General features: G+C 37.8%; 1 protein-coding gene across 11 annotated transcripts in view; it reads right to left on the bottom strand.

Moving 5' to 3' along the window:
• Positions 1-27,889, bottom strand: part of CPT1A (carnitine palmitoyltransferase 1A) — a 45,804-nt gene that overhangs the window by 7,454 nt on the left and 10,461 nt on the right. For 9 of the 11 annotated variants that reach the window (XM_055722166.1, XM_055722159.1, XM_055722162.1 and 6 more), the window contains 16 exons: positions 25,153-25,231; positions 24,859-25,013; positions 23,657-23,796; positions 23,096-23,267; positions 19,740-19,841; positions 18,884-19,021; positions 17,957-18,034; positions 16,981-17,088; positions 15,953-16,040; positions 11,613-11,808; positions 10,307-10,495; positions 9,190-9,295; positions 7,217-7,333; positions 6,172-6,336; positions 4,781-4,915; positions 421-573 (listed from right to left, as the gene is read on the bottom strand). In XM_055722166.1, the coding sequence (XP_055578141.1) occupies positions 421-573; positions 4,781-4,915; positions 6,172-6,336; positions 7,217-7,333; positions 9,190-9,295; positions 10,307-10,495; positions 11,613-11,808; positions 15,953-16,040; positions 16,981-17,088; positions 17,957-18,034; positions 18,884-19,021; positions 19,740-19,841; positions 23,096-23,267; positions 23,657-23,796; positions 24,859-24,999 (2,028 nt within the window). In that variant the 5' untranslated portion in view covers positions 25,000-25,013; positions 25,153-25,231. The remainder of the gene's footprint in view (positions 1-420; positions 574-4,780; positions 4,916-6,171; positions 6,337-7,216; positions 7,334-9,189; positions 9,296-10,306; positions 10,496-11,612; positions 11,809-15,952; positions 16,041-16,980; positions 17,089-17,956; positions 18,035-18,883; positions 19,022-19,739; positions 19,842-23,095; positions 23,268-23,656; positions 23,797-24,858; positions 25,014-25,152; positions 25,232-27,889) is intronic. The other 2 variants (XM_055722158.1, XM_055722167.1) reach the window with 1 other exon arrangement.

Here is a 27,889-nt window from a genome sequence, read left to right as displayed (position 1 = left end):
GCAGTATACAGCTCCTTTGACTTGCAGTAACTTAAAAAGAAAGTGATTTTGTTAACAGTGCAAAAAAATTCTTGAGAGAAAACTCACAGGCTCTGTTGTGCTGTCTTGAAAAATATGCAAAAACCACTAACAACCAGTATTTTTTTATAGTACTGACTATATCTCTCTTATAATGCTTAATAACACGTATTACACTACAAAGCTCACAGAAAGCGTTACTGTAGGTATATTATTAAGTGTATACATAAAGCAAAATGAAAGTAATTTGCAATCTACCTGCAGATGTTAGGCAAAGCTAGCTAAACTTTTACATTTTTTCTTAGGAAAACCAGATTTCTACAAGTACACAGGCAGATATCACAAAACACTAAAAAAAGGATTATTATTGATAACTGTTAATTACAGTAAAAAGTCACTTACTTCCTTTAGGAAAGGAGAATCTACAGCAAGGTACTTGGACACAACATAAAGGCAGAACAGATGGCGGTCAATGCCAGCACCAGTCATGGCAAGACGATACAAGTGCTGATGTTTGGCAGCAGCAATTCGAAAGAACTTCAGCTTATTTTCACTCTAACAATTTAAAACAGGTGAAGAAAAATCAGTTAAGTAAACTGGGTTGAGGATGGAGGTGAAGAAACTGATGTACAGCAACGGTTCTCAAGCCTAAAGCACTTAAGACAATGCACGCAACTAACACCAAATACTAGTATCCTCCATTTTTTTCAGCTTCATGTATTTAACTTCAGGTATTAGCAAGTGTCAGCTATTACCTGCTATAAACAGTGCATAATGAGAACAATGTGATCTAACCCCATAAACAAACATGATTACAACTCAAGTTTACTACATTGTTGTATAGTTTCTAGACACACTGGTCTTAAAAGGTTTGAAGTGTAAATCTCAACATGATTTAAGAAAAGGTGGAACTGCAACAGCCATTTTAGAAGGCAAACTGACAAAACTGCAAGTATTGGGGTCCATGAACGCTGGTCATTTTTTAAAAGCCTTCTTTAAGAGCTCAGGAGCGGGCAATTCCAAAGTGTTGGAAGGACAGCAAAAAGGGCTCCTCACAAACAGGGACAAAGACAAAGTAGGGACGTTCAATGCCGCCTTCACCTCTGTCTTTAACACCGATAAATGGCCCTGGGACCCCCAGAGCCCTGCGCTGGAAGGCTCTGACTGGGGGGATGATAAACTCCCAGCTGACTCTGAACTGGTTTGAGGCTTGCTGCTGCTGCTGGAGGTACACTATGCTGCTACGGGGCCCGGTGGGATTCACCCCAGGATACTAAAAGAGATGGCAGATGTTATCACGGAACACCTCTCCGTTACTTCTCAGTGGTCTTGGGAATCTGGGGAGATCCCGGTCAACCAGAAGCTGGCAAATGTTATCCCAGTTTTCAAGAAGGGCAAGAAGGGAGACCCTGGTAACTACAGGCCTGTCAGTCTCACGTCAGTGCCTGACAAAATCATGGAGAAGGTTATTCTGGGAGTTATTGAAAAACAATTGAGAGGCAATTCAGTCACTGGTCACGGCCAGCACCGGTTCATGAGGGGAAAATCCTGTTTAAACTACCTTGATTTCCTTTTATGACAAGGTCACCCACCTGGCTGATGAAGAGAAGCCAGTAGATGTGGGGTTTGGGGGTTTAGCAAAGCTTCCAAGGGTCTTCACAGCATCCTTCTGGACAAACTGCCCAGCACACGGCTGGACAAGTCCATAATGTGCTGGGGGAGCAAGTGGCTGACGGGTCAGGTTCCAAGGGTCATTAACAGATGGGGTTACACCGGCCTGGCAGCCAGTCACCAGCGAGGCTCCCAGGGCCCATTTTGGAGCCAGCGCTCTGGAATGTTTTTGTGGAGGACCTGGACGCAGGAGTCAAACGTACCTGAAGTAACTTTGCTGATGATCCTAAATGAGGAGGAGCTGTGGACTCCCTCAAGGGTAGAGAGGCCTACAGAGAGACCTGGATAGACAGAGAGCTGGGCAGGCACCAGCCGTACAGAACGTAACAGGAGCAAGTGCCAGGTTCTGCAGCTGGGATGGGGAACCCTGGCTGTCCATACAACCCAGGGGACGAGAGGCTGGAGAGCAGCCCCAGCGAGGGCACGACTTGTAAGGAGCAGCTGAGGGCATTTGGTTCGTTCAGCTTGGAGAGGGGAAGGCCGAGGGGTGGCCTCCTCTCATTGCAGTCTACAACTTGTTCGGGCGGGCGCAGGGGGGTGGGAGGTGCTGGTCTCCCCTCTCTGGTGACCCGTGATAGGAATGGAGGGAATGGAACGAAGCTGTGCCAGGGGAGGTTCAGGCTGGACATTAGGAAAAAGTTCTTCACTGAAAATGTGGCTGGCCACTGGAACAGGCTCTCCAGGGAGGTGGTCAGGGCACCGAGCCCGTCTGAGTTCCAGGAGTGTCTGTTTGATGCTCTTAGTCATACGGTTTAGTTTTAGTTAGTCCTGTGAGGAGCAGGGAGTTGGACTTGGTGATCCTTATGGATCCCTTCCAACTCAAAATATTCTATGAGGCCATGAACACGATGAATGTTGCAAGGGCAGAAAGAGTGTGTCTGTTCAAAACATGACAAATACCCTGTTAAGATTTTATAATGTGGAATGCAACACACTGAGTATATGGCAATTTGTCTCTTTTTATCTCCAGCGTCACTTCATTTTACACCATTTAACTGGGACAAAGTGAGCAGCCTGTTTGCCTCCAGCATGAGAAACTAATAAATCACTAGTAGTCATGCTAAGCATGCCTACTATTGGCAGTCAGGAGCAAAGCTTTGTGGATAGTCCACGGAGGATAGAAGTGCTCAGCAAAAATTCTAAGGAAAAAGCTTGAGAACAGTAGAAGCAAGGAGTAAAGGCAGGCAACTCTTACTAAAATAATATATAGATGCCTATAATATAACCGTCATGACACACAAAACCTAAAAATTTCATTATGAAGTCAGAGTTCCTCTGCTCTGTGGCCGATCATTCCAGATGAAGGGCGGTAATGAATCAACAAGTCTAAAAGAATCCTGTTTGTAGTAGCCATAAAAAAAAAATAAATATGTGAGCAGAACGAAGCCTGAGATATATAGATAAATACATACATATGATCTTGTGATGTATGGGCCTTCTTATTCCTTCAATATATACGTTAATGTTAACTGCAGAGATGTAATAGCTGTAACGTCAGAAATAGGTGCTATGCCAAAATTACTTTCTATACACAGGGTAGTTGTATATAGTAAGCTGTGGCACATTATGTATCACGTGTCAACGCAGCTGGATTTTCAGACTTGCACTGGTCTGATCACAGCTGCCAGCAGAGCACACTGAGAAATCCAAAGGGATTTTACATACACAGAACTTCCAGAAAGAGGAGGGAGAAAAAAGTATCTCTCTTTCTCTGTGCACCTGTTTTCTTGAAGTAACATTTAATCATAGAATCATGGGGTTCTTTCTTTCTAAAGAACAAACCTCAACTGTTCATGTGCTTAGACCTCTTTGCCCTAAGATGTGATCAACTAAAACTTTTCTGAATGACCCATTATGTAACTTTTAAAGCTTTTCCAAACGAAAAAATAAGCTCCCAAGTAAGCAAGCTGTTTCAGGCTTCTCACTATTTCCTTCCTTACCTATTCTACTTACCAGCAGAAAATGTTTCCCTAATGTGTTTCTTTCTGAAATTTAAGTCTATTACTTCTTGGGACAGAGGACAGATTGTTCCCATCATCTCTGCACCAGCCTTTTTATCCTCTTGAGCACAACCTGACTCCCAACCTCTTCCAGTGTTCTTTCTTCTTTAGACTAGGCAAGAATAATTAAGTTCAAACTCTCCTCACAGATCCTCTTAAGAGGTTTATAACCATCCTTCTTGCTCTTCTTTAAACTCTTTCCAGTCCATCCGTACCTCAAATGTGGTATCCAAAACTGCACACATCACCCTAGCTAATGCTGCACTAGAAAAGAAGTGCAGTAACAAAAGACTATTAAAAATTAAAGGGCAAGACTAAAGCGAGTGCTCCAGTTTTCCCAGTGGTATGGCACTGAATGTCAGTGTTCAGTTACTGATTGTTACAGTCCATCTTTTTAATGAGAACTTCTACCTGTGCAGCTGTTACTCAGGCCTGGATGCAAAACCTTTAGTACATTCATATTTAAGAAAAAAATCTGCTTTTCCAGTGAAACCTGTAATTATTTATTTCATCAACTGTATCTGCAAAAACTGTGGCTAGCGGTGAATTAAAGAACAAAGAGCCCTCACGACAACTGTCCTCCACCCTTCCATTTTGACAGCAAACATTTTGACCAGTACTGTCCAAGATTTCCAAGCCAAGAAGTTTTCCCCTAGGCCATGCTTCCTTTGTTTACTAATCAGAATATTACAAGAAAGATTAAAAAGCCCACCGAAGTCAACATAGAAGAGCAACTACTTATTTCCTGAGAATAACACTTGCTTCCCTATCAGGAAGGAAAGCCTAACTAGTATGACCTTATTTGATTTACAAATCTATGCTTGAGTTCTAGAAGTTACAAAAATTTCACAAGTCATCTCAGTTTTCTGAAGCTTAGGAACCGTAAGAAATGGCATATTTGGCTAAGTTACTGCCGTTCTCTTTTGGTATAGCCCAGAAAATGTGGACAATTACTTTATGCTGCACCTCATTGCTAAAAAACAAAGGCATCACTCTAAGCGTTTAAAAAATAATTTGGGAACTTTTACAGATATCTAGTGATAACTCACATGCCTTATGGATTGTATAAGGCAACAACAACATGAACTTACACTTTCGGTTGGGTCTTCCATGGTTCGAACAAAATTACATGATTCAACAGTACACGAACGAACAGTTTCAGTCCTGCCTTCTCTGAACAAGCGTGTCATAGAGGCTTCATATGTTAAAGAAAATTTTCCCATGTCCTTGAAAAGGGAAAAATAAGAATTTAAAGGTTTAGACAGACTTAGTCCCACTTTCTTAATCAACAGTTCAAGGTAAGCACACAGGATATGAATCACTCCACAAATTAAACTCAGCATTAAGTCTTTAGTAGCCCACCATTAGCAGTCTTACCTAAAGAAAAAAGTCAAACAAGATGAGAGGCTGGATTTGACAAATGCTAATAGAACAACCAGACTCACAAGCACTTCCCTCTGCATTTTATATTCGGTCGCCTTCAGCTTATAAACAGAAGCTGATTCAAAGACTATCAGAAAACTATTTCAGTGGCTTCCTAATTAACACAGCTGTGGTAAGCAATCGAGAAAACTAATATCCTTGAAAGTATTTTTAATTAAAAGTTTAATAGCATGGAGGTGCATGCCAGCGTGGGGATTTTCAAGAGTGTGAGAACTGAAAATAGTCTGCAAAATCCAGAAAGCAGGGCTTCTGTATTTCCTGTAGATGTGCACAATCTACAGATTAAAGGTTGCCAAATGATAGAAGTTTATCTAACACCTTCACAGCTCTACCTGTCTAAAATACACATCAGAACAGATCGTGAAAGTCTGTTCAGTTTTAGATTGAGGATGGGTGTTCAAAATAGAGGAGCTAGGTAAGTAACTAGAGTATTTGCCATGTAGCTAGCCTAAACAAAGGTAAGAAGGACTGTAGGTGCTGAAAACAGCAAGGAAATCTGGATGCTTTGAAAAAACATTTGGAATCACTTTTCTTTAAAAAAAAAAAAAAAGAACACTATTTCAACCGTGCCAGCTAGAAGCCAAAATGAAAAACATGCATGTTGCTACACTGGTGTTTTCTGAAAGCACATTATAGAAAAGGTGAACTAATAGAAGAAAACACAGGTAGGCCTTTCAGTTAATCCTGTTTGGGAGCGTTCATGACCACTGAATTAAGGGTGACCCCAAACTGAAAGTGTAACATCATTTAGAGTGTAACATTGGCTACTAGAAGTTTCATGGCTACTTCTTTCAAGTCCAAAATGCCCAGGGATAGACCAACTAAGCAGAAGAGAAAAAAAAAAGTTACATGGGTGTCAATACACCAAGCTTTGGACAATTAATTTCTAGCTAGTAATTTCCATTGAATGTCTTTAATAACTTTGCACAAGGAGTCAAAGATCACTCTAAAGTAGTTTACACAGTCACGTTTTAATTACAAACATGCTATACCAAATTCAACGAGATTCTACAAGCCAGAAACAGTCTGTTCTTCTTACCCGATAGTGAGCAAGCTGCAGGGCGAGCTGCACGAAGGCATCAGGGCTGGTTTTTGCTTTCTTTATCAATCCCTTCCCAAAAGCATCAAAGAAAAATGAGTAGAAGTCCACATCATCTGCTAAAGCTATGGCAGTGCTCAGAGACCTCTCAATCACTTCTTGACACTAAAATAAATAAATAAATAAATGCATATATGCCTATACATACATTCGATGGCATTCGAGAACTGTTGAAAAAGTGCAAGTATTTTTAATTGATAAATAAGAAATGTTGTCTTTATGCATGCCAGAAACATCATTATCTAAACAAACTCCCTTTGGAGAAAGAGAAGCTATGTTTGCCAAAAAGTTAAAGTTTTAAGCCAATACACATCTGGAGTCCAAAAATTATATTTAAAAAAACCCACCAGCATTAAGACCATTCAGATCACTTGAACATACCAGAATGATCCACAGAGAAAGAATGGCAATAGCTGTGTGGCTTCCAATCTGTCATACATGTTTAATTAAACATATCACCAACCATCACCTTTTTATTCAAAATTAAAATCTAAATAGGCGGTGGCAGTTTCTCTTGAACTCAGGCAAAACTATCAAATCTTATTAGACATGTATGCAGAATTTTGAACACAAAAAAGACAGCCAGTCTCCAGGAAGTGTTACACAAAGGCACTTGTTGTGACAACAGTAATGAAACCCCAGCAACATAAACTTTATTTGAATACAGTTACTATTTAAATTAGGTGGTCACTTATTTTAATATAGTTGATAATTAAAATAAGTGCCCACTTATTTTCTTGGTTGCCAACCAAGAAAGTTTCTAATAAAAAAATTGGCATTTCCTGGCCAGAATTTTTTAAGAATGATGTTAGAAAACCCTGATATCTTTTTAAGTAAACTGAGTAATGTCCACACATGAAATACACATCTTACAGGACTCAAAGAAATTTTAAGCTGATTTATAGGGTTATCAATAATTACTTAAATGATTTGACACTGAGGAAGAGGAGCATCTTCCTCAAATCACTAGCTGTTCTGTACTTACTTCTGCTGGAATTTCCCACTGTAGTTTGGTAGGAATAGGAATATTTTGATTGATATCTCCTTTGCAATGCCCATCTTCCGAATAGCCCAGTTCAAGGTACTCAGTTGCCATGACATTCTGCAAAAAATGACACTTCATCAGAATTACAACACATTACATATTGCTGTGGAATTAGGGTTTCATTGTGAAAGCAATATAAGCCATTTTCAGTACACAGTGAAATAAATATACAATCCATTTCTAAATACTGAAAGGGCCTGCCAGCGAAGCCCTCTGTTTTACTTTTGTTCTGAGTGGGAAGAATACCAGATATGCACAAACATCTACTCAATTACACTCAAAATGCACAACGTTTTGTTAGGTGCTACTGAATTAATCAAAACGTTTCAATTAAAAACCCACCTCAAACTTACTAATAGTAAAAACTACTCAGCCTTAGATTTCACAACCTTTGTTCAATTTAGGTTCTAGAGAATTTCTTCGAGTTTGTTATTTGTCAAAACTTGTTCATCAAGAAACAGTTTATTTCAGAGTAACTGCACATCCCTGCATGAATGTAATCATTTTAAAGATTCGTATCCCACTCAAAATTGCCATTTATTTTATACGTGCACTAGAGCTCTTGGGTGGGGAAGCAGACTGTTTTCAAGATGAACAGAGCATGAACCACAGACAAAAAAAAGGCTCTGTCTTACAAGATTTCAAACATCCTCCTCAGTGTAAAGAAAAAAAACCCAAAACCAACCCAAAACAAACAAAACACCCAAACAAAAACCAACCCAGAATTATCAACAGATTGGAATCTGCTCAATATGGAAAGAAAAAAATTGACAAAAATCTTTTGCATATTCTACATATATATTTCTGATCTCTTAATTTAATTTTTTCACTTAGTAGTCAGAACATGCCATTTATGAAATAAAGTTTAATCCATTTTATTCTAAAAATAGACAGTCTATAAAGAGCTAACAACAACAGGTCATTTTTTAAGAAATTAAATCCTGCTTAGTTTATTTTAGTCATCTTAATTCTTAGCAGAAAAATGAACCAACTAATAGTAAACACAGAGATATGAACTAAAGCATATAACATTATTCAATAAAAGAAAACAAAGTAACTTTGCCATTGAGCTAGTCCAAGCTGCGCTGTCAAGTCAACCTCAAATCAACTTGGCCTTCTTTCTTCCCTGGTTAGAGAATGCAATGAGTATTTTTTGTTCTTACGCACATGGAAACTTTCGTACAATAAAATAAGGAAGTTACTTGGGGCACCAGTCAGACCTGAGACCCATTTGCACAAATATATAATGAAACCAGAATTAGCTAATGTTTATGAAATAGTTTTGAGTTATTAAGTTATGCAACTGTTCATGGCTTTACGCTTTAAAAAGAAGAAAAAAACCAAGTAGGATTCCAAGTAATAAATTAAGCTTATGATGAACAGACCTGACAAAAAGTGCATTTATTCCATTCATTTCAAATAAATACAAGAGATAATTGAAACAGCGTTTCAATCTGCATCTCGCCAAACAATAGCTTAAAGGAAAAGGCAAACTCTGTACCATTTCTTTAAATTTTGAAATTAAGTGCGACTCTTATAGCACAAGAAAGCTTAAGTGCTTCAAAGGCATATATACATATATATGCAAAATAAAAGAGTCAACCTATTGATTTAGAATATTATGAACAAGGTAGATGGGAGCTGTATCATTTTTCTCTGAAGTCATCCATGCTCATTAAAAATGCAACAAAGACATTAAATTTAAAGGACAGCAACTTTTAAGTAAGGGTTTGCTGTTTGGTTGGTTGGGTTTGGGTGTTTTTTTTAATTCTACAGTCGCTGTGGGAACAGGCCCATAATCACTCATCAGAAACATGAATGCAAGAGATTGAAAGTAGCTGCTGAACTTCAGGACTGTTGCACGGACCGTATCACATTATCTTCTGCATTGACTTTTTGCACTAAACACCTACCTCCCACAGGTGTCCAACAATAGGAGCATCTGCCCAAGAATGTTCTGCATTCAGACCTATTCTGCCATTTTTGAATACTATCAGAGTGAATGTTTTGTCAAACCACCTACAAAAGAAATTAAGATCTCCTTATGATTTTGTACATTTCAAAAGCATTTTTATTATTGTAACTTCATCTCTCTCAAAAATTCCAGTACTAGTTCTCAGTGTCTTTTTTTAAAAAAAAAATAAATAATAGTATATTTAAATAAAAAGACATAAATTTGAACCTCATGAAATTCAACAAGGCCAAGCATGCAAGGTCCTGCACCTGAGTCAGGGCAATCCCCAGTACCAACAGACTGGGGGACGAACAGATTGAGCAGCCCTTGCTGAGAAGGACTTGGGAGCACTGGTTGATAAAAAGCTGGATATGAGCTGGCAACGTGTGCTTGCAGCCCAGAAATCCAATCATATCCTTGGCTGCATGAGCAGCAGTGTGGCTGGCAGGTTGAAGAGAGGTTGTTCTCACCCTCTACTTTGTTCTTATGAGATTCCACCTGGAGTACCGCATCCAGCCCTGAGGTCCCCGGTACAAGATGGATGTGGACCCGTTAGAGTGAGTCCAAGGAAGTACCATGAAAATAGAGGGCTGGAATGCCTCTCCCATGAGGAAAGGCTGAGAGTTAGGGTTGTTCAGTCTGGAGAAGAGTTTGCAGCCTTTCAATACATAAAGAAGGTTTAGAAAACTGAAAAAGGCTTTTTACTACAGCCCATACCGATAGGGCAAGGGGCAATGGTTATAAACAGAAAAAAGGTAGTTTTAGATTCACCACAAGGGAGAAATAATTTTTACGATGAGGGTAGTGAGGCACTGGGACAGGTTTGCCAGAGAAGCTGTGGGTGCCCCATCATTGGGAGCGTGCAAAGTCAGGTTGGAAAGGACTTTCAGCAATCTGATGTAGTTGAAAGATGTCCTGCCTGTGGCAAGGTGGGTGGACTAGATTATCTTTGAAGGTCCCTTCCAACCCAAACCATTCTGTGATTCCATGAAATTCATCAGCTTAAATCACTCATTCATATGTATTAGTGTAACTCTAAAAAAGAAAAGGTGTTTTCCACAGAATTAATACTGTACCTGTCATAACATCTGCCATGTATTAAGGATTTTGCATATGCATCCAGCGACTTGACCGGATCGTCTTTCCTGTACCCTTGCTCAATGTCATCCAATGTCACAAAAAATGCTGCTTTCTCAACAGCATCTAAGGACTGCTTGTTCTTTCCACGGCTAAAATAAGCCTGTCGAGCTTTAGCCCATGGCACTCTGCAAAAAGAATTTGGGTTACAGCCAGATTATGTGATTTTGTCAATGTTTTATCACCCTTAAAGATCACTGAAACATTCCTCCTTTTATCAAATTTGAAGCAACTACTTTCACTGCATTTAAACTATATCTGCAGTGAAAAGTTCTGAAAACACACATACAATGTAACCCTAGGAACCAATTTAACGTATCATCACGTGTGAAGCTTAAGCCTCAGAAATCCAACATTTCTGCAGCATGAAATACTTACAGCATAGATCATCTGTGTTTATAACTGAACAAAAGAAAATATCTATTATATGGAAAAAGAATATAGTAATAATAATGAAAACAATCAACAGATCTCTATGTCCATTACTGTAACATCCAAATCTAAGAGTCTGGACAGTTGTCAATAAAAAGTTCCATGGTAAAGGTCTGAAACAGATCTGAAGTTAAAGAAGTCCTAGACATTGTAATTTCTGTATGATTGTGCCACAAGTATTTAGACATTTATGTGGTTTTCCCAATTTAAAAAGTTTGTTTTAAAGAAGAAATTGAGAAAAAGGATGGACTGCTAATAAGAAAGTATATTAAAATCCACAGCTCTTTCTCTCCCTTACCCAGAAACAACTAGACAGAATGAACTAAGTTTGTCACAATTTAATTGAATTAAATGATTTTGCACCTGTAACTGAGTACACACTGCTTTATTTTGTAGGTGCACATCATGAATATGGAGTAACACTTACTGAATTCACTTTCTCAATCTAAATTGTTAAGACATTCTTTAAAATGACAGCAAACCCCAGAGTAGATATAAAACTCAAATTGTTCAATGTTTAAATCTGTAAAGCTTCCAATTCCCACTCTTACGATAAACCACAAATAAAACAAACTTCTCCAGCTAGGTACGGGTAACCTGTATAAAGGGTTGCCACTGCAAAATTACTTTTAACTCTGCCTAGTCAGAAACGACTGAAAAGCTGTTACATGATACTAACATAGAACATCAGTCATCAAGCTGAAAGCAACAGACCACAGACCATTTTAAAATTCCAAAGCCAGTATTCAAATTATGTTACACAAATATTTCTAAACGTTAAAATGAATTAACAAAAAATAATAACCAACATACCTATCTCCTGCAGTAAGAGCTGCTAGTTTCTCTTCACCAGCCTGAGGCTCTGAATCATCATTAAGAATTCTTTGAATCTGCTGTTCAATTTCTCGGGGTTTCAACAGTCTACCATCGTGGTACAGCCACACTTTGAAGTAACGGCCCTTATGATACACAACAATGTGTTTGCTGTCTTTCACATGCTGGAGAACATCTAGAATTGCAATCACTTATATGAAAACAAAGCTGAAGTCTCAAAACACTAAATAATATCAAATGCCTACTGCATGCACTACCAGTTAGCCACAGCTTATCTATTTTAACAAAGCAATAAACAGTGTGGAATAAAACGCTCACCCATGTTATTTCAGCACGGATTTCTGCATGAAACAGTCAAAATATCCAGATTTGATAGTCATTTGCATGTTCAGCACTACCAGTTTCCACACTGGAAGCCAATATTAAGCAACTGAATCTATTTCTGCATCTGAAAAGTGAGCGCTAGTAGTGTAGTCTGACTGAGCAGTCATCAAAAGAACACACTAGATGAATCTGAGGAAGGGTACTTCTAAATCATCCGCATTCAAGTGCCAGACCACTCACGGTACAATCTGCAGGGAGCCTTAAGAAAGACCAAATTTAGTACCATAAGCTTTTGTTCACATTTATCCTGGTAGATGCACAGTGAATACTCCATCTATGGCCAAAAAGTAGTGTTGTGGAAGTCAGCAAAGCAGAAACCTAAGCCACAAATTTTTCCTCACTTCATTATTTAATGGCTTAATTGGGGTAAGTCTGAACTTAAGTCACGAGGGCATCGTATCAAACTGCAGATGAAAGTCTCTACAGCAGCCAGGAAAACCCCTCAACTGATGAAAACTGTTAATTGAATTCCTTCACTACCCCAAAGAACTGATATATTCCTATTAATTTGAAAAGGCCCATTACAGAGATGGTAAGAAAGATGTCAAAAATGAGGGCTGAGCCTAAAAGTCACGAGTCTGAAAGATCTGAGGAACATTTTACCAGGGAAGAGTTCTATACTTTGGGTGCTCTCAGCTACCCATAAAGTTTTGGTAGGTATGCTCCACCTACTGATCAGGAACAGTTTTATGCTAATGGTGCCTCTGGGCCATCCACTTTGCAAGTCTGCCAAAGATAGGATGCCTGTGGGGAAAGTGCTAGGATTGGCAGAAGCATCACTCCAACTGTCAAGTTCATTAATACAGTGGGTTGTGAATTAAGAAGAAACCCCAGAGAGGTGGAAAAGGCGCAGCAAAGTAATCAGCTAGTGAGGTAACATTTTTTCTATAATCCTGACCTGAGTCAGGACACCCCAAGTATTTGTCTCATGTACATGATGCGTGTGTACAAAAGACAACCCCTCTTCAGTGTAAAAAGCAAAAGCGAGATCATTAGTCATCTACATCAACAACTGACGTGACAACAGTCAGTTGCTGAGCCCTGGCAATTACCTTTCAGTCACCTTACTTATGGACCTAAACACAGATTTATGCACCTGGAGTACAGATTTTTTTTTTAATACAAAAAAATCCTTCCTTTTTCTTGCCACTCCAAGAAGCCATTTATGTACAACTGAAGATGCATGTAACATGCTGCATGGATTTCCTATTAAAAAACAAACGGGAATGGAAAGACATAAAGGCTCTTCCCTGCTTAAAAGAAGTGATTCACTTCATAGTGTGTTTTGTTAAAAGACCCAAAGATTAAACAACTGCTCAAGTGAAAGGATACTGTATCTGTTAAGATTTTACTAGCAATTAGTATGAAGATATGCCAAAGAATTTTCTTTTTTTTTTTTTTTTTTTTTAAATATGCTGCTCCTGTAGGAATTGTAACATAAATAAAATAATTGAAATCAGGCTGCAAGAAATCAAGCTACTCATGAGAACCTGGGAAAAATATAACTCACTTATCTACATAAGAAATATCAAAAGGAGTTTTTCCTTTAGAAAAATACAAACAATGAAAAACATAAAAAGTAAAATAGGAAAAGTGAAGTGTTTAGGAGGAAAATAAGCTAGTGTTATGATGCTGACTGTACTTTAATTTGAAAAACTTTAAGTAGGAGAAACTGAGGAGAACTAATAAGATATACAGGATATATTTTGATCAGGTGTTACAGTTAGAATGGGCCACTTCCACAATTCTGCGAAAAACTCATTTTACACTAAGGGAACACCAAATTAAAAGCTAAATGCAAACAGTTCACACCTTTTACTTTATTGAGGACAGGGAAGGGGCAAGGGTTGCACTCTCAGTACTTGAATTATTCTAAATAGCAATAGCTCATACACTACAGTTGTCTATTAATAGAGATTTTAAAACTTGCTAGTTTACTTGAGGTACTTGTTCATGCTCAGGAAGTAATCACATCAGGGATATGTTTTTCTCCATTTTGCAGATAAAGGAAGCTGAGGCATAGCTGGGAAATAATTTCTCAATAATCTACTAAAGGCCAGCAGCGGAAGTGCGAGTAAAATCCTTATCTGACCCAAGCACCTACTGCTTTATCCACTAGCCAATGCCAGTTCCCCCCCTTATTCAACTTCATACAATAAAGCAAGCGTCAAACCTCCAGCAGGGAAGAGCAGGCACTTACTGGCACCTATTTAGAATCTCTTAGGTTTTTATTCTGTAGTTGAGTGGGACTAACATGCTTAAAGGCAGCTTGAAACGTAAGAGTGAGTTACGGATATCAAAGTTAAAAAAAAAAAAAATATCCTGTCTTCAAGTGACAGCCTATACATACATTCCCAATGGAAGTGACTAAGCAATAACCCCTTGCATTCCGAATTCCTAGTGATTGTCCTCTGCACCAATCATGACTGTTAGGATAACTCTGCCAAATCCTGTATTTCATTCTGGTGTTAACAATGCAGTGTGGGATACACATTTGAACTCAGTTCTAAAAGGTTCTTCAGCATATAACCAGATCAAAGATGCTTAGGTACAGCTTAAGCTTTTGTAGATAACACAACAACAGATGCCTCCACTTACATTTGCTGGGAAATTATTACTTCTCAAAGAATGAGAAAATGGATAGCAACATTTTCTTACACCTGTTGACTACAAATGTTAGTATTTCTAGATGCGCTCTGCCTCCTTTTAAAGTGGGGGGGGGGGGGAACAAGCTAAGAAGCCACTTAATTTTAAAGATCATAAAAACCAGCTTGAGCCTGGAAAAATTTAGGCTACACTAATGGAGATCTTTGGAGGCTACCTTGGGGAGAAACACATGATGAACATAGGGATACATTACTTTAAGAAAATCAATACCATACAGAGAAAAATCAGCTTCAAGATCTTGGATAACGTATTGACCATCAAAAAAATATGATATTTTTATGTTGAGATACAACAACAATTCAGTCAGTTGCAAGTCTCTGATAAAGTGAAATGCTTTTATGTCTGTAGACAGTGTTAATGAATGCATGCAATGAGAGCGTATGTACACCTACAGTGAGAAAGCATATATGAACTATCACTTATAGATACAATTTTTTTTGACTGAGCTAATGTGATTGCTTATGATCATGTAAACATATCCTTAGTCTCCAACAACAAGCAGAAGCTGCAAGAACACTCAGGTGAAAATGACCCTGCTATATGCCACCAGGTACACCCCTCCATTCAACATTAAGATGTGGAAACATAGCTCAGGATAACCAGACCATTGCTGGGAGTTAGGGCAGGGCAGAAACTAACCAAACCCAGTTACAGAGAAAGTTTTGGACACAGTCCTTATGACAGGTGATTTCACTTAGCTGCTGTCTTACAGTGCATACAAAAGGTCAAGGTAACAGTAGCTATGAAAACCTTGAGAGAACTAAGACAGTACCTGCCTCTGAACCAGGTGAACAACTAGTGTTAAATGTATGTTCATACTGAGAAGAACACATTGGGATGTTAGGAGTCATAAGCTGAAAGGAAAAAGGGAAAGCCAAGCCAGCAAAAGATTTTAAAATGGTTGAGATAAGAGAACACAAGATCTACAAAGATAAAATCAAGGATATCAAAGGATCCTGAAAGAGTAGAATGGAAAAAGGTAAAGGTTATTTGTACATTAAAAGCACAGGGCAGACAACAGGTTCTTGAAAGTAGTTCTTAAATTTAAGGAAGGCAGAAAAAACACTGCAGAAGTCTAAAAATCACCCTAAAAGGAAAAACATCTATGCATTCTATAGCAATTAATTACTTCCTGAGTACTAGAACACAGTATTGGAGTGTCATTGTGTCTGTCAAATCCTTACCTGGAAAAACAGGATTTTAGCAGAATACACCCCAAAACCTGAATCCCATCAAAACGTTTATTCTCCTTGGCTGGCCCTGCTTACCTGATTCCACTCCTGGGATACGCGAGGTATTAAACATCCGTTCCCACTGAGCTGAGCAGAGTGGAACAGTAGATCCCATCAGAAGAATCTGTGTCACAAATGTTCATTAAAATTTAGTTTTGCATATACAATTAGCAAATTAAAAAAGAAAGAAAAAAAGATGATCTGGTTAAAGACAGGCTGTAGAACAGTAATATTTATAATACCTCAGCTCAGGTTCCACCCCTGCCCTGCCCTGTTCATTGTCTTTCCTTGAACTACATGTGGAAGATTCCACTGACATTTCAGTAACTGTATTTTTTTCCTCTCCTACCAAAAGCCCACCCTTCAGAAGGGATCACTGAAGCTAGCTAGCGTCTGAAATCCATAGAGCTCTCAATGCCCAGTCTAGATACAAAACTTAAACATGCAGTATGCACTACCCCTTAATTTCTTCTTCTAAAGCTATTTCTGGCTGTGTAGGAACAAAAGTTCACATTCCTCAGATTTGTAACTACATACAACTAACCACATCCCTGCCATGACTTTTGACAAAACTGCTTAATTATTTCAATATTTGTTTGCTACAACAGTCAGTCACTGGACAGAACAAACTCTGAATGGTATTCACATTTCTAGGTAGCGAAGATAGGCAATTAGTGCAACACGAAACTTTATCATCTATACAGAGGCTGCCACTGTCCCACCTACCCCTGTACTCACACTACACGATGCCACAGATTTTTCAGACTTCGGTGGCTCAAAGGTACCATTACATGCTTCGCATATACCAACAGCATCTGCTATACAGAATACTTAAACATATGCAAGTACAAGCCTCTATTTGTCTTTTGGCCAAATACACACGTTCATTTCAAATACTGCAATTAGTTGGCATGAGATAACCAAGATGTTTGGGACCACAAATTTAGTTACATCTTACATGTAGTTCTGACAATAACACATTCCTCTGCTCTCCCCTTCTGAAAACTTATCAGCTTCTTACAGACTGGAAAAAGATCAAAAGCCATTTAAACTGATATACATACTGGCTTGATTTCTTGCCTGTCCAGTTTTTTCCGATAGAGAAGGATGGCATGGATAACATTACCAGCTCTAGCTGCTTGCAGGGTTGTGGGAGATAAATAAAGGAAGTCCTATAAAGTACGTAAGAATCATAAGTTAATGATTACCAGACTACATTTTAAAAGAATACTGACAGTAACTTCTCATCCATATTCTTCAAGTTTATTCTGGTCAGGATAGAAAATGCATTAAAACATACAAAGTGCACTAGTGCAGTGAGTTGGTGTCTTGAAACTTAATTTCTTTAGCAGTAACAACCTCCTTAAAAAGCATCAGTCTTAAAACATACATGATAGCTGTTAATCAGCCCAGTAGAAAAGACAATGCTACTTAAAACTTGAATCCAAGACTACTGCATTTCCTCTTTTTGCATTTAATTTTAGGGTCTTTTACAATTTCATTTCCCATACCAACATTTGCGAATAGGAGCACACACCTTGTTGAATTTTGTTACCCAAGAAGTTTTACATAGAGCTTCTGAAAGATTGTTTGTTGCAGTAAAAACAAAACCGTAAGTCATTACTGCATGAGTGTCCTCAGTGGCAGATGTGCTAAGTTTATTATTAAGATAGCACTGTACTTGAAGACATTGGCTACAGGTTATACTAGAAGAAAAACAAAGGTCACAGTGGCAATGGATTTCTGAACAGAAGGATATAATGAACTTTTACATAGAGCTTTTGAAAGATAGTTTTGTGTTTATTGCAACAAGCAAAGTCATTACTGCATGAGTGTGCCTCAGTGGCAGATGTGCTAACTTTATTATTAGGGTAGCACCATACTTGAAGATACTGGCCGCAGGTTATACTAGAAGAAAGAAAAACAAAGGTCACATACTCTGTAGCAATGGATTTCTAAAAAGAAAGGTATCATGAAGATACCTGGCAAAAAATGTACAGTGCTTTTTTGACACACAAGGAGTTTATAGTATTTACTTACCATTGCAAAATAGTTACTATTAACCATAATTGGTCCACGTCCTCTAAGGTAGATATATTCTTCCCACCAATCACTAACCTGTAGCAGGAAGGAAAACAAATGCAGTAAGATCTCATGATTTCCACAGTTTGTTTTCTGTGTTAATGACTCCACAACATTCCATACAGAAGCAGGAAGGAAACTGCTAGCTTGCCCCCCTAATTAAAAACAACCAAAAAAACCCACCTAACTTGTGTTAATCTTTAGGGAAAACAGGAAAAGAAAAAAAAAATGATGAGACAAATTAAATTCAGCTATAGCTCTGATAATCTTCTGAAGAAGTCATCATCATCAGATGATAATACTTAAAATACCAGATCTCCTGAATGTTTTGCAGCCTTTGCCAGGAAAGCTTAGGCTACCGGGTACACCTTTATGTTAGATAATATATCAGGGAAGAATTATATTACAGTTCTCACTATGACGTTGGAGTTTTGTTTTTACCAAAAAGAAAACCCAACAACAAGAAACTAACACCACCACCCAAAATTCTTGTTACAATTCTTTATTCCTCTTCTATATGCTTTAGCTGTTCTATATAAAAACGTTGTCTTACATTACCCTTTACAACTACCTGGGTAGCCAGGCCCATTGTTGAGTAATCAAGCTTAACAAGCAATCACAACAGCAAAAGCCAAATCACCTGCTCCAGAATAAGAAAACAAAACAAGGATTCATTCTTTCAAGTTCCATTCACCACACTGTTCGTTTACCAAATCACACAAATTATTTCTGTGCAAATCAGGTGACCTCCCATGCACTTTACAAAAATATTAGTCAGTTGCCTTTTTACATTTAAGGAAGAATAAAAGTTAAGCCAAAAACCGCATAAGGGAACATATTAAGTTATGACATTTGAATGATTGAGCCTCCTATTTATCTACTCACATAGTTTGTGGCCCACCAGGATTTTAGCTTCAAATACCACTGAAGCCTTGGTCCCAAATTAAATGCAAAATCTTTGGCAAGACCCTCCATTCTTCTGAACTCTTCATCATCCATAAGTGGCCGAACTGATTCCAGATACTAGAATATAGGAAAAAAATCAGCATCAGTGTAGTAACTAATATGTAGCTTCTTGACATTCCTACACAAGGCATTTGAAGAGTAGACAAAGATTATCCAGACACAATTCATAACTATGCTGTTAAAATAAAGAGTATACACTATTCTAAACACCCATCTTCAAACTACAAAAATGAGATCTTTTTTTCAAGACATTTGTCAGCAAAACACAAGTGGAAGAGGTTACTTTTCTAAGGATACATCTTCCACTCAAAAGGAACTTTTTTCCACACACTGCTCCTTCAGTATCAGGCAGGCAGATTTTTCTCATCTCTAAAAACCAAATCTTCGGTTTCTGCGACTACTGTCCTACTTCACACTTTGCAATAACGTTTTGTGTCATAAAACACACATTTATATATTCAAGCTGTGGAAGATAACAAAACCAGCATGTTTCAAAAGCCCTGGAAATTATACTTTGCCATACAGTCCTACATAAACAGACATAACGTCATCCAATCCAAATTACGATGGCTTCAAATTACCACTAACTTTTCAAACTGTCACCAGTTTCACTGGTTTGTCACAGCCTTTAATTTCTATGTAGAAGTTTTAACCCATTAAACCATATTAATGCCACCACGCAACACTACTTACAAGACATAGCAAACACACCCACAATGGCATCCAAATAGGGATTCAATGTTACTGAAGGAAACTAATTAATGAATGTACACACCCTATTGACTGTGTCATTAACAGCTGGAACTGGCAATCGTGGTAAAGATGTCTGGAAACTGTACAACATGGGTTTACGTCCTGAGAAGAGTTTTACAAGTGCCTGAGCAAAAACAAAATACACACCACAAATTACTACATTCAACAAAAGAAAAACGACAGAGTAATGAAGTGTAACGTAACTCAGTTCTTTTCACTGGTAAATTATACTGCACTAACTTTAGCAATGTATTGTTTATCACCATTTCACAAATAAAAAAGGCACTGACATAAACTAACTTCCTAAAGGTTAAACAACATGTCAGTGGAAGGGAAAGACCGTCATAGCCGTTCTTGACTTCCCAGACAAGCTTCTAGTAACTAGGCAATGTTGTTTATTAATGGCACACCTTGATCTCAACAGAAAATACAGACAGTTACTCAGCACTTTTTTTCTTCATACATTTCCCTCTGCAAAGATTAAAAAAATAAGTCTACCAGTTGATCTTTTACTATATAGTAGATATTACTGTATCTACTATATCTCTATAGTGTTTCAGAACAGGAATCATTATCAAGCCCGTCACTCAGCTAAGGATCCCAGATAATTATAGCCACCTTTAAAAATAGTAACTATGCTTTGGAATCATGGTTCAATATTTTCCAAAGTTACAGCTCCACATCAATACTGTTACTGATGTTACAGAGAGTCTTTTCAAGCATGAGTCTGCATGATTTGAACATACCAAATTGTGCAAGCATGCCAGTGTTATACGCAGTGCTTGTGTTACAAGAAAACAGCAATGAAACAAAAAAGCTAGGTATGACAGTTCCCACCTTAGCTTCAGATATTACAGCATCTCCTGTTTTCTATGGGAGACTGAAAACAGAAGCAGCATTTCTGTCTACAACTGTTTCTCAGCTGCAACATGCACTAGGCTGGAAGTCTAGACCATGCAACTTCCAGGCTACACATGAAAGGATTTTGACATTATCACTCTATTTCAGCATGAAAGTAAGGTCAAATATTACACCGACAATCCAGTGGAACCTTTATTATCAAAGTCCACTCCAGGTCCAATATACTATACCATAGATTGCATGCAGGCCAATAGATTAAAGACAGAAGATAACAGAGGATGTAATTTCAACAATAAATTCCTAGAACTTCTCCTGTCTCTGCCCCCCGGCAACCGATAAAATGCCTTGTTAAAATGTAGTTTCCTCTTCCCCCTACCCCCACCCCACAATTGCCTTGGTCAGTACAGCTTAGAGGAGGTTGTTTTAGGCAGGAAAAATCTGCTAAGAATTGCAGAGTATTACCAGCAACAAAGACCACCCTGCAAATCGATCTCTATCAGAGTTGTCAGAGGTACGTGGATGCACCACAGTGATCAGCCCAATGAAATTCATGTGTGCTTCATGACAAGAGAAATTTGAAGCCAGGCAAGTAAAAAAAAAAAAAACAACGAAACAAAACAAAACAAAAACCTCAGCTTTTTATAAGAAAATCTAATTCCATACTTGGAGGCAATTTTATTCCAGAACTCTTAAGCCAGGAAAGGCTGAACTTATCTTCAGAGTACCTGCTCAACCGACAGAGACAGCAAACATCTCACAGTATTTATCTCTTAGGTAAACTTGTAGTAGAGAATTTATAACAGTTTGAGACCATTCAAGTGATCTGATGGACACGCATACTTAATTACATCTCTGATTTCATATGCAGATGCAGCAAGTGATCTCATTCTAGCATGCGTTGCATCTGTTCACAGATTATTATTTTTAACTTACTTTTTAAAACTGCAACTAATACTTGGATTTTTCCCCTAATCCTGTTACAGAAAATTTAACTTTAGAAGATGAAGTATGTTCATTACAAGTGCCACCAGGCTCTCAACCAGCCTGAAAATCACTTTGTACTGTGATTGAAATCAGAGCTCAGGTTTTTGATCTATGTGACTATTTAAACAGAAGACAGTATATTCATGACAGCATTTTTCATGCAACAGCATAAAAAACATCCAAGGAAAACCCCTTCAGAAAATTACACATATTAAAAGGATAATAAAAATATAGATAGCTAAGTAAAGTTGACACTGTTTTACTAAGGAAACCGCTCTTCTCTTTTCTTGGGACTGGCTAAAGAACGAACAAGTTATCGAAACAGAGCTTCACATTAAGTATGGATGAGACTCTGTTGGGCATACACCTCTAATATGTTTTAAAATACGAAACACTAATCATACACAAAATATAATGCACAACAAAATACATATGCAACATAGAATAGACAAATATTTATAAATACAATACACAACAAAGCATGGTAAGTAGCATTACAGTTCATACTGTTTGAGGTTGATAAGGCAATATTAACAGCTTTTAATTATCTATCTGGCAGGACATGCTGAAAACCCAGACAGCTACAGCTTCAAGCAATTGACAGAAAGCCTTACCATTCAGAGCCTGTACTGTACAAATTCGAGTCATGAGGCTCCTGATACCGCTTCCAGGAGAAACTATCAATCAGAAATTTGATTTTTAACAGATGAATATTAAATTCTATTTTAGTGTACCATTCTGGAAACCTGTTCTTGAACATACTTCATAATAAATCATGAAATGTTGTTAGTCTAACACAAATTAGTTAATTTTTTGAGGCTGCAGAGACTAATTTTACCCTATAGGGAACTGAAGTGACGACTTCTACAATATGGGCAAAAGTGACTCAAAACAACGGAGTCCAAGTAACAAAAACCCACTTCATCTCTTGGAGCACCTGTCCTCACTTTATACCTATCACATCCTTTAAGGATCCTTTTCCAAAGCACCAAAATAATCAACAGGAGCCAGATCACTCTCATCCTTACGTGAAAGCTGCATAACAAGCTACCTTATTTACACTGTTTGTCCAACTCATTTTGGAGGCATATCACTAAATCAATCGAAAGGATGTTCAATATCATTTCTTCAAGCATAAGATTAATTTTAGAGTAGAGCACCCAACATTTCAACAAAGATTTTGGGTAGCACTTTCTGGGGAGGACAGCAGTTCTTTGGTACTGCAGTCCAAGTTCTTTAAGCTGTACTTGCATACAGAGAAAAAGTAGGTATTTGAGTCACACAGTCCCAAGGCATTAGCAAATTTAGAAGTTATTCTTGAAGCATTTACTCTTACTTCTACAAGGCCATCCTGTATAGTTTAATTATAGCATCAGAAGGATGACAGTAATTAGTAGAAATATCTACCTAAGAGCTTCCTGTCCCATGACACAGAAAACACAAGCAAGGAAAAACCTACAAAGTTTTCTTTCAGGGCTTTGAATATAGATCAGCTAGAAGTTAAGATGAAACAGGAAGACAATATATCCTTACCATCCAAAACTTGGTGCCTGCAGAAAGTTTGCCATGTTCAGCAAACATCCAACCGTGATAGGAAAGCAACATTTTTAGAGAGTAGCGCATCGTGACAATAAGGGCAACCCAAAGCCCTGTGCCAAAAAGTACTCCGCTCACAATGTTCTGTGTTTGGTTTGACATATAGCCGCTGTTTAAAACAAAAGCCAGCATATGCCAGTTAATGTCAGTTTAAGTTCTAAAGAGAACGTAATATTGCAAACCTAAGTCTAAAAGTAATTACACAAGCTTCATTCCAGTTTAGCCCTTTTTCATAAACTCTTTTCCAAACACCCTCTCATGCAGTAATATCAAAGGCCACAGAAGTTGCCCAATGTGCTTCCCAAATACTCAGAAAACAATGTAGTAATACTTGTCTAACAACCTACCCTACCTCTTTCATACATCTGCTTAATTGGGGTTACTCTGTCACAACCATACTGTTCAAAACCTGATACACTTTAACAGGATTAGCTTTAAAAGTAGCTACAAATAAAACTGATTTCCTTTAGAGGAACAGTAACTTTTCAGTCTACTTACGTTGTATCAAGTGTTCGGTTGATTTTAGCTATTATTCCTAAAGAAGGATCAATTTTGGCATACATTGTTGACATCACACCCACAACTACAATAAGCCAGCTAGATGGGCTAGCAGGATAAACGCCAGTGATAATTCCATTCTGGAAAGAAAAGCCTTCACATAATTTTTTCATACCAAAGTGGTTGACTTCATATTACCATGGAAAGAAACACAAATCAACACATTTAAGTCAAGATTATCCAACATTTTCTTATGTATGCTTAACTCAGGAGTACGGGATGGATTTAGTTAAGTTTGACAGCTACAGAAAATCATCACAATGATATCAAGAATTAAAGGCACTTAAAGTTTTTTTGTAGACAACGTTGAGCCTGCTGCCAGTATTACTAAAAATACTGAAATCAGCAGACAGCTTTGGAACAAACGACCCTTCAATAATACCCACCCACACTGAGTTCGGCCTCTCTAAATGAATACATGGCAAAAATATTTTATTGAACAAGACACTGAAAACTGGAATCAAGGGGGGTTTATATCATGTAACTAGTCCTTCTCATAGTTTTATAAAATATTATTGACTACTGTTAAAAATGAGGTTTTGACAGAGGTATTGAAGACAGCTTGTACCTTATCTAGTTTGCTACTAATAAAATAGATATTTACCATTTCTGATCCCATGAACAAAACAAATTCACAACAATCTGCATCAAATACTTCATCAGAAACATTACAACTTAGCATAACTTGTACAAGACATGTTCAGGTAACTTTTTGAAAACAGCAAACATTCTACTTAATTTGAAAATTTAATTTTGGCAAAGAATATATAAAAATCAAGAGTGTAGTCTTTTACCACTAAGTGATATGACATTAAAAATCACCACTAGTTATATTTCTGACTAGTGCTAAAAGATTACATAATTATACGATGCGTTATGAAGACAATGAAGGAAATTAAACCAACTGTTAATTCCAATGTCTGTTTCATCTTGCTTCCATGGAATAAATCAAAAAGATGTATCCTTTCAGTCTTTACAGCATCACCCAGTGCTACCTTCCTCAGCATCCCTTGTCTCAACTAAAACCCACAGAAGTCTTTCACAATAAGGAACTTTGCCACAATGGGGAAAAAAAGTTTTCCCTGGACAAAACTTGAATAAATCTATAAAATATTACATTGGACTTGACTGATTTAAAATACCTTGAATCTGATGAACTTTTTCTTCCATGAATGGACACCAGATAAGTAAATTTGTTTGAGTGCCTCATGGCTCATTCGCAGGTCAATCCCATCTGGAGTTACTGTAAATTGAAAAGCTACTGCTTGATGAGCTTCTGCCATTTTCAGAGAGAATTCTGTCAAAAAGCAAAGTTAAAAAATTATTTCCTTTTTGTTCAAAGGAACTAGGAGATAGTCCATTTCTAGCAAGGTATTTTCTACATAGTAATTTTGGGAAATATTTCAAAGTATGCCAAATTTACATATGATACTTGCCTCTTCCTTACAGGCTACGCTTGCACTTCAGTCTGAGCGTCTGGTATGTTAATTAAGGTATCTCCTCTAACCACAACAGCTGAAAATGGAAGCAAAACACTCTCATGTAACTTAGGCCCTTTGGCAGGACTGTAGCAAGCTGAGTATCATACATACATGCAATATATAAAAATTCAAAGCAGAGCAGAAAATTAAATCTGTTAACATTTAGAAAAGCATACTGCAGGTATATCACTCTGTAATGATAAAGGAGGTCCAGAAAGTGTTTTGTTCATCATTTTGAATCAAAAGGTATTTAAAGTCTTCACCTCTGCTAGCAAAGCTGCTTCTGACCATATCTCCCTCTGAATTTATGATTAGCCACAGCAATAAGGCACTACAGCCCGTGTGGCTCCGAGTTCCGACTGGCAAACAATTGCAAAAATCAAAACTAAGCAGAGCTGAGGAAACCAAACCTTCACATAAACAAACATGAAATTAAGAGCAAGTTTAATTGAACTGCAGCTCAGTTTAACTACTCAAATAAGTATCAACAACAGTTCCAATATAAACAAAATACCATCATAATGGGCAGGTATAACAGGCTCAAATAAAAACATTGTGGCATTTAAAACAGAACTATCACTGTGATTCTATTTACATATTAATGTCTCGACTCCTGTCTGAGGATACAGGCAATTCAAATTGAACTGTATGCTCTTATTTACCAGCTCATCTTCATAGCTTCTTTCTTTCTGTAATCAGCATTTCTATATAAATATCTCGGAAGTTACTCCTACTTATCATTAACTCAGACTAATGTTGTTAGAGCACCTACAATCAGAACATACATTTTTGCAGATAGGCTGCAGAATGTGTAACATTGAAATGGTCCGAACTACATATTCCCGAGGAGACCATCATGGTTCCAAAGTCTTTTGTCCACATTCATTTATTAGTTTACTAAAACTTCTGCGCATAATCCTAAAAACAACCCTCAGAAGTGTGGCAAAAAAGTAGAGGAATCCACAATCCCATCTGTAGGTCAGGTTTCAAGGGCAAGCTTTAATTTCATGTTTTTACTAGGACAACAGGCAATGATATCAATACCAAGCGCTTTAAGGTGGCACTGGCATTTGTTTAAGCAAAATCAAAAGAAAGTACAACTACTTCATGCCTTTGGAATCGTAAAAGCTGAAAATGTACACATCTTTTGCAAACCTGAAGCTTGGACTTCGTAATTAAATTCTGGTAGACATTTATCCTCTGTTTGAACAGCATGTGAGGGCTAACCAGTGCAGTTTAGCTGGGTACTTCAAAAGCAGTTTATTACAACTGTAGTGCTGCTCCTCTAGTCTGTAAATATTTTACTATGTCAAAGTCATCTGGAGCACAAAGAAGGGGCACAAAGGCGTATGAGTAGACAACTAGGGAATATAAGCCCTGGGAAGGTTGCAGTAATGGCAGGCTTAGGAAATAAATACACCCTATAGGGAAAGGAGCATTAGGCAGAGATGAACAAGGCTTAAGAAATAAATACAGACTATAGGAAGAGAAGGAGCATTAGGCAGAGGTGAATAGAACTGCTGTTGTGCAGTATCTAGTAGGGTTGCTGACCAATAGGTAGTGACTGTTTGCAATATTTAAAGCGCCTACCTCTAGACCAGCCTGCAATGATCAACCTCTGCAATACAGCTACTGCTACAGTGGCTGATGGTAATTCACAGATCTTCCAAATCCATCAGCCACTACTCAGGTTTTAAAGGCTGAGTCCTGGGTAACTCAGCCTTCTGGGTTACTGGAAGAGTAGCTAAAGCTCACAGTGTTATACTGATAGTGTGCAATTTGACCTATGTACCTACAGTGTCTGATTAGGACAACAAAGAAATCAGATCAGCTTTGATCACTGGTTTCAAAACCTTTAACACAAGCCCCATATGCCCTAGGAACAACTGCAATTTGTAGTACTTAATGACTCAGTGACTAACAACTGTTTATTCACCGGGGCCTTGCTGTAGACAAGTATCAGGAAGTCAAAGTCAGCTGTCCATTCATTCATTCAAATCGTGCATCACCAAGCCATAAAACAGGCAGCAGTAATACATGCTGTACCCTGGACTCAACAGCATTTGCAAAAGGGGAAACCACTCAAAGTTAAGAATCCATCAAACGTTTAGCAGTACTATTAAGACCAGGATTGGGAAAAAAAAAACCAAAAACAAAACAACAAAAAACACAAACAAAACAACTATAGCCTCATATAAAGAATCAGGCACCTACATTTGTCTCATAAAGGGCCAAGAGGTTTTCGAGTTCATTCATGGAATTTTGTATTCTGGAATGCTAGTGTCTGAACTACCAGGTCAACTAATTTCTATTTCTCTTCAACTCCCCCGTGATTTCTCAGCCTGGGAATTTGTAACTATTCTCTGTTTCTGAAGTAAAATTATTTCAGAAACCCTTCCCTCTTTAGGCACAAGCATTTTTACTGTCCAAGGCATAAAAAGATTATAAATAGCATTAATCAAAACAGTCAACCTGATATTTTAATGAATTAATAACTTGGCACGATCACGAAATTAAATAAGCTTCACTAAGGAAAATATTCCTTATTCTCAAATGAAGAAATATTAATCCAGCAAGAATGAATTCTGAATCAAGCAAACAAGCCCTGAAACCAAAGAGAAGTCTAGTTCTAGGACCGTATTACTTAATCCTAAGATGTAAAACAAATTATTTGTTTCCTTTCATATCCTTT

The sequence above is a fragment of the Falco cherrug genome, chromosome 10 (assembly GCF_023634085.1).
Source record: "Falco cherrug isolate bFalChe1 chromosome 10, bFalChe1.pri, whole genome shotgun sequence".
NCBI lineage: Eukaryota > Metazoa > Chordata > Aves > Falconiformes > Falconidae > Falco > Falco cherrug.
The sequence above is the reverse complement of the archived record's forward strand: the minus strand, read 5'-3'. Positions and strand labels throughout refer to the sequence as shown.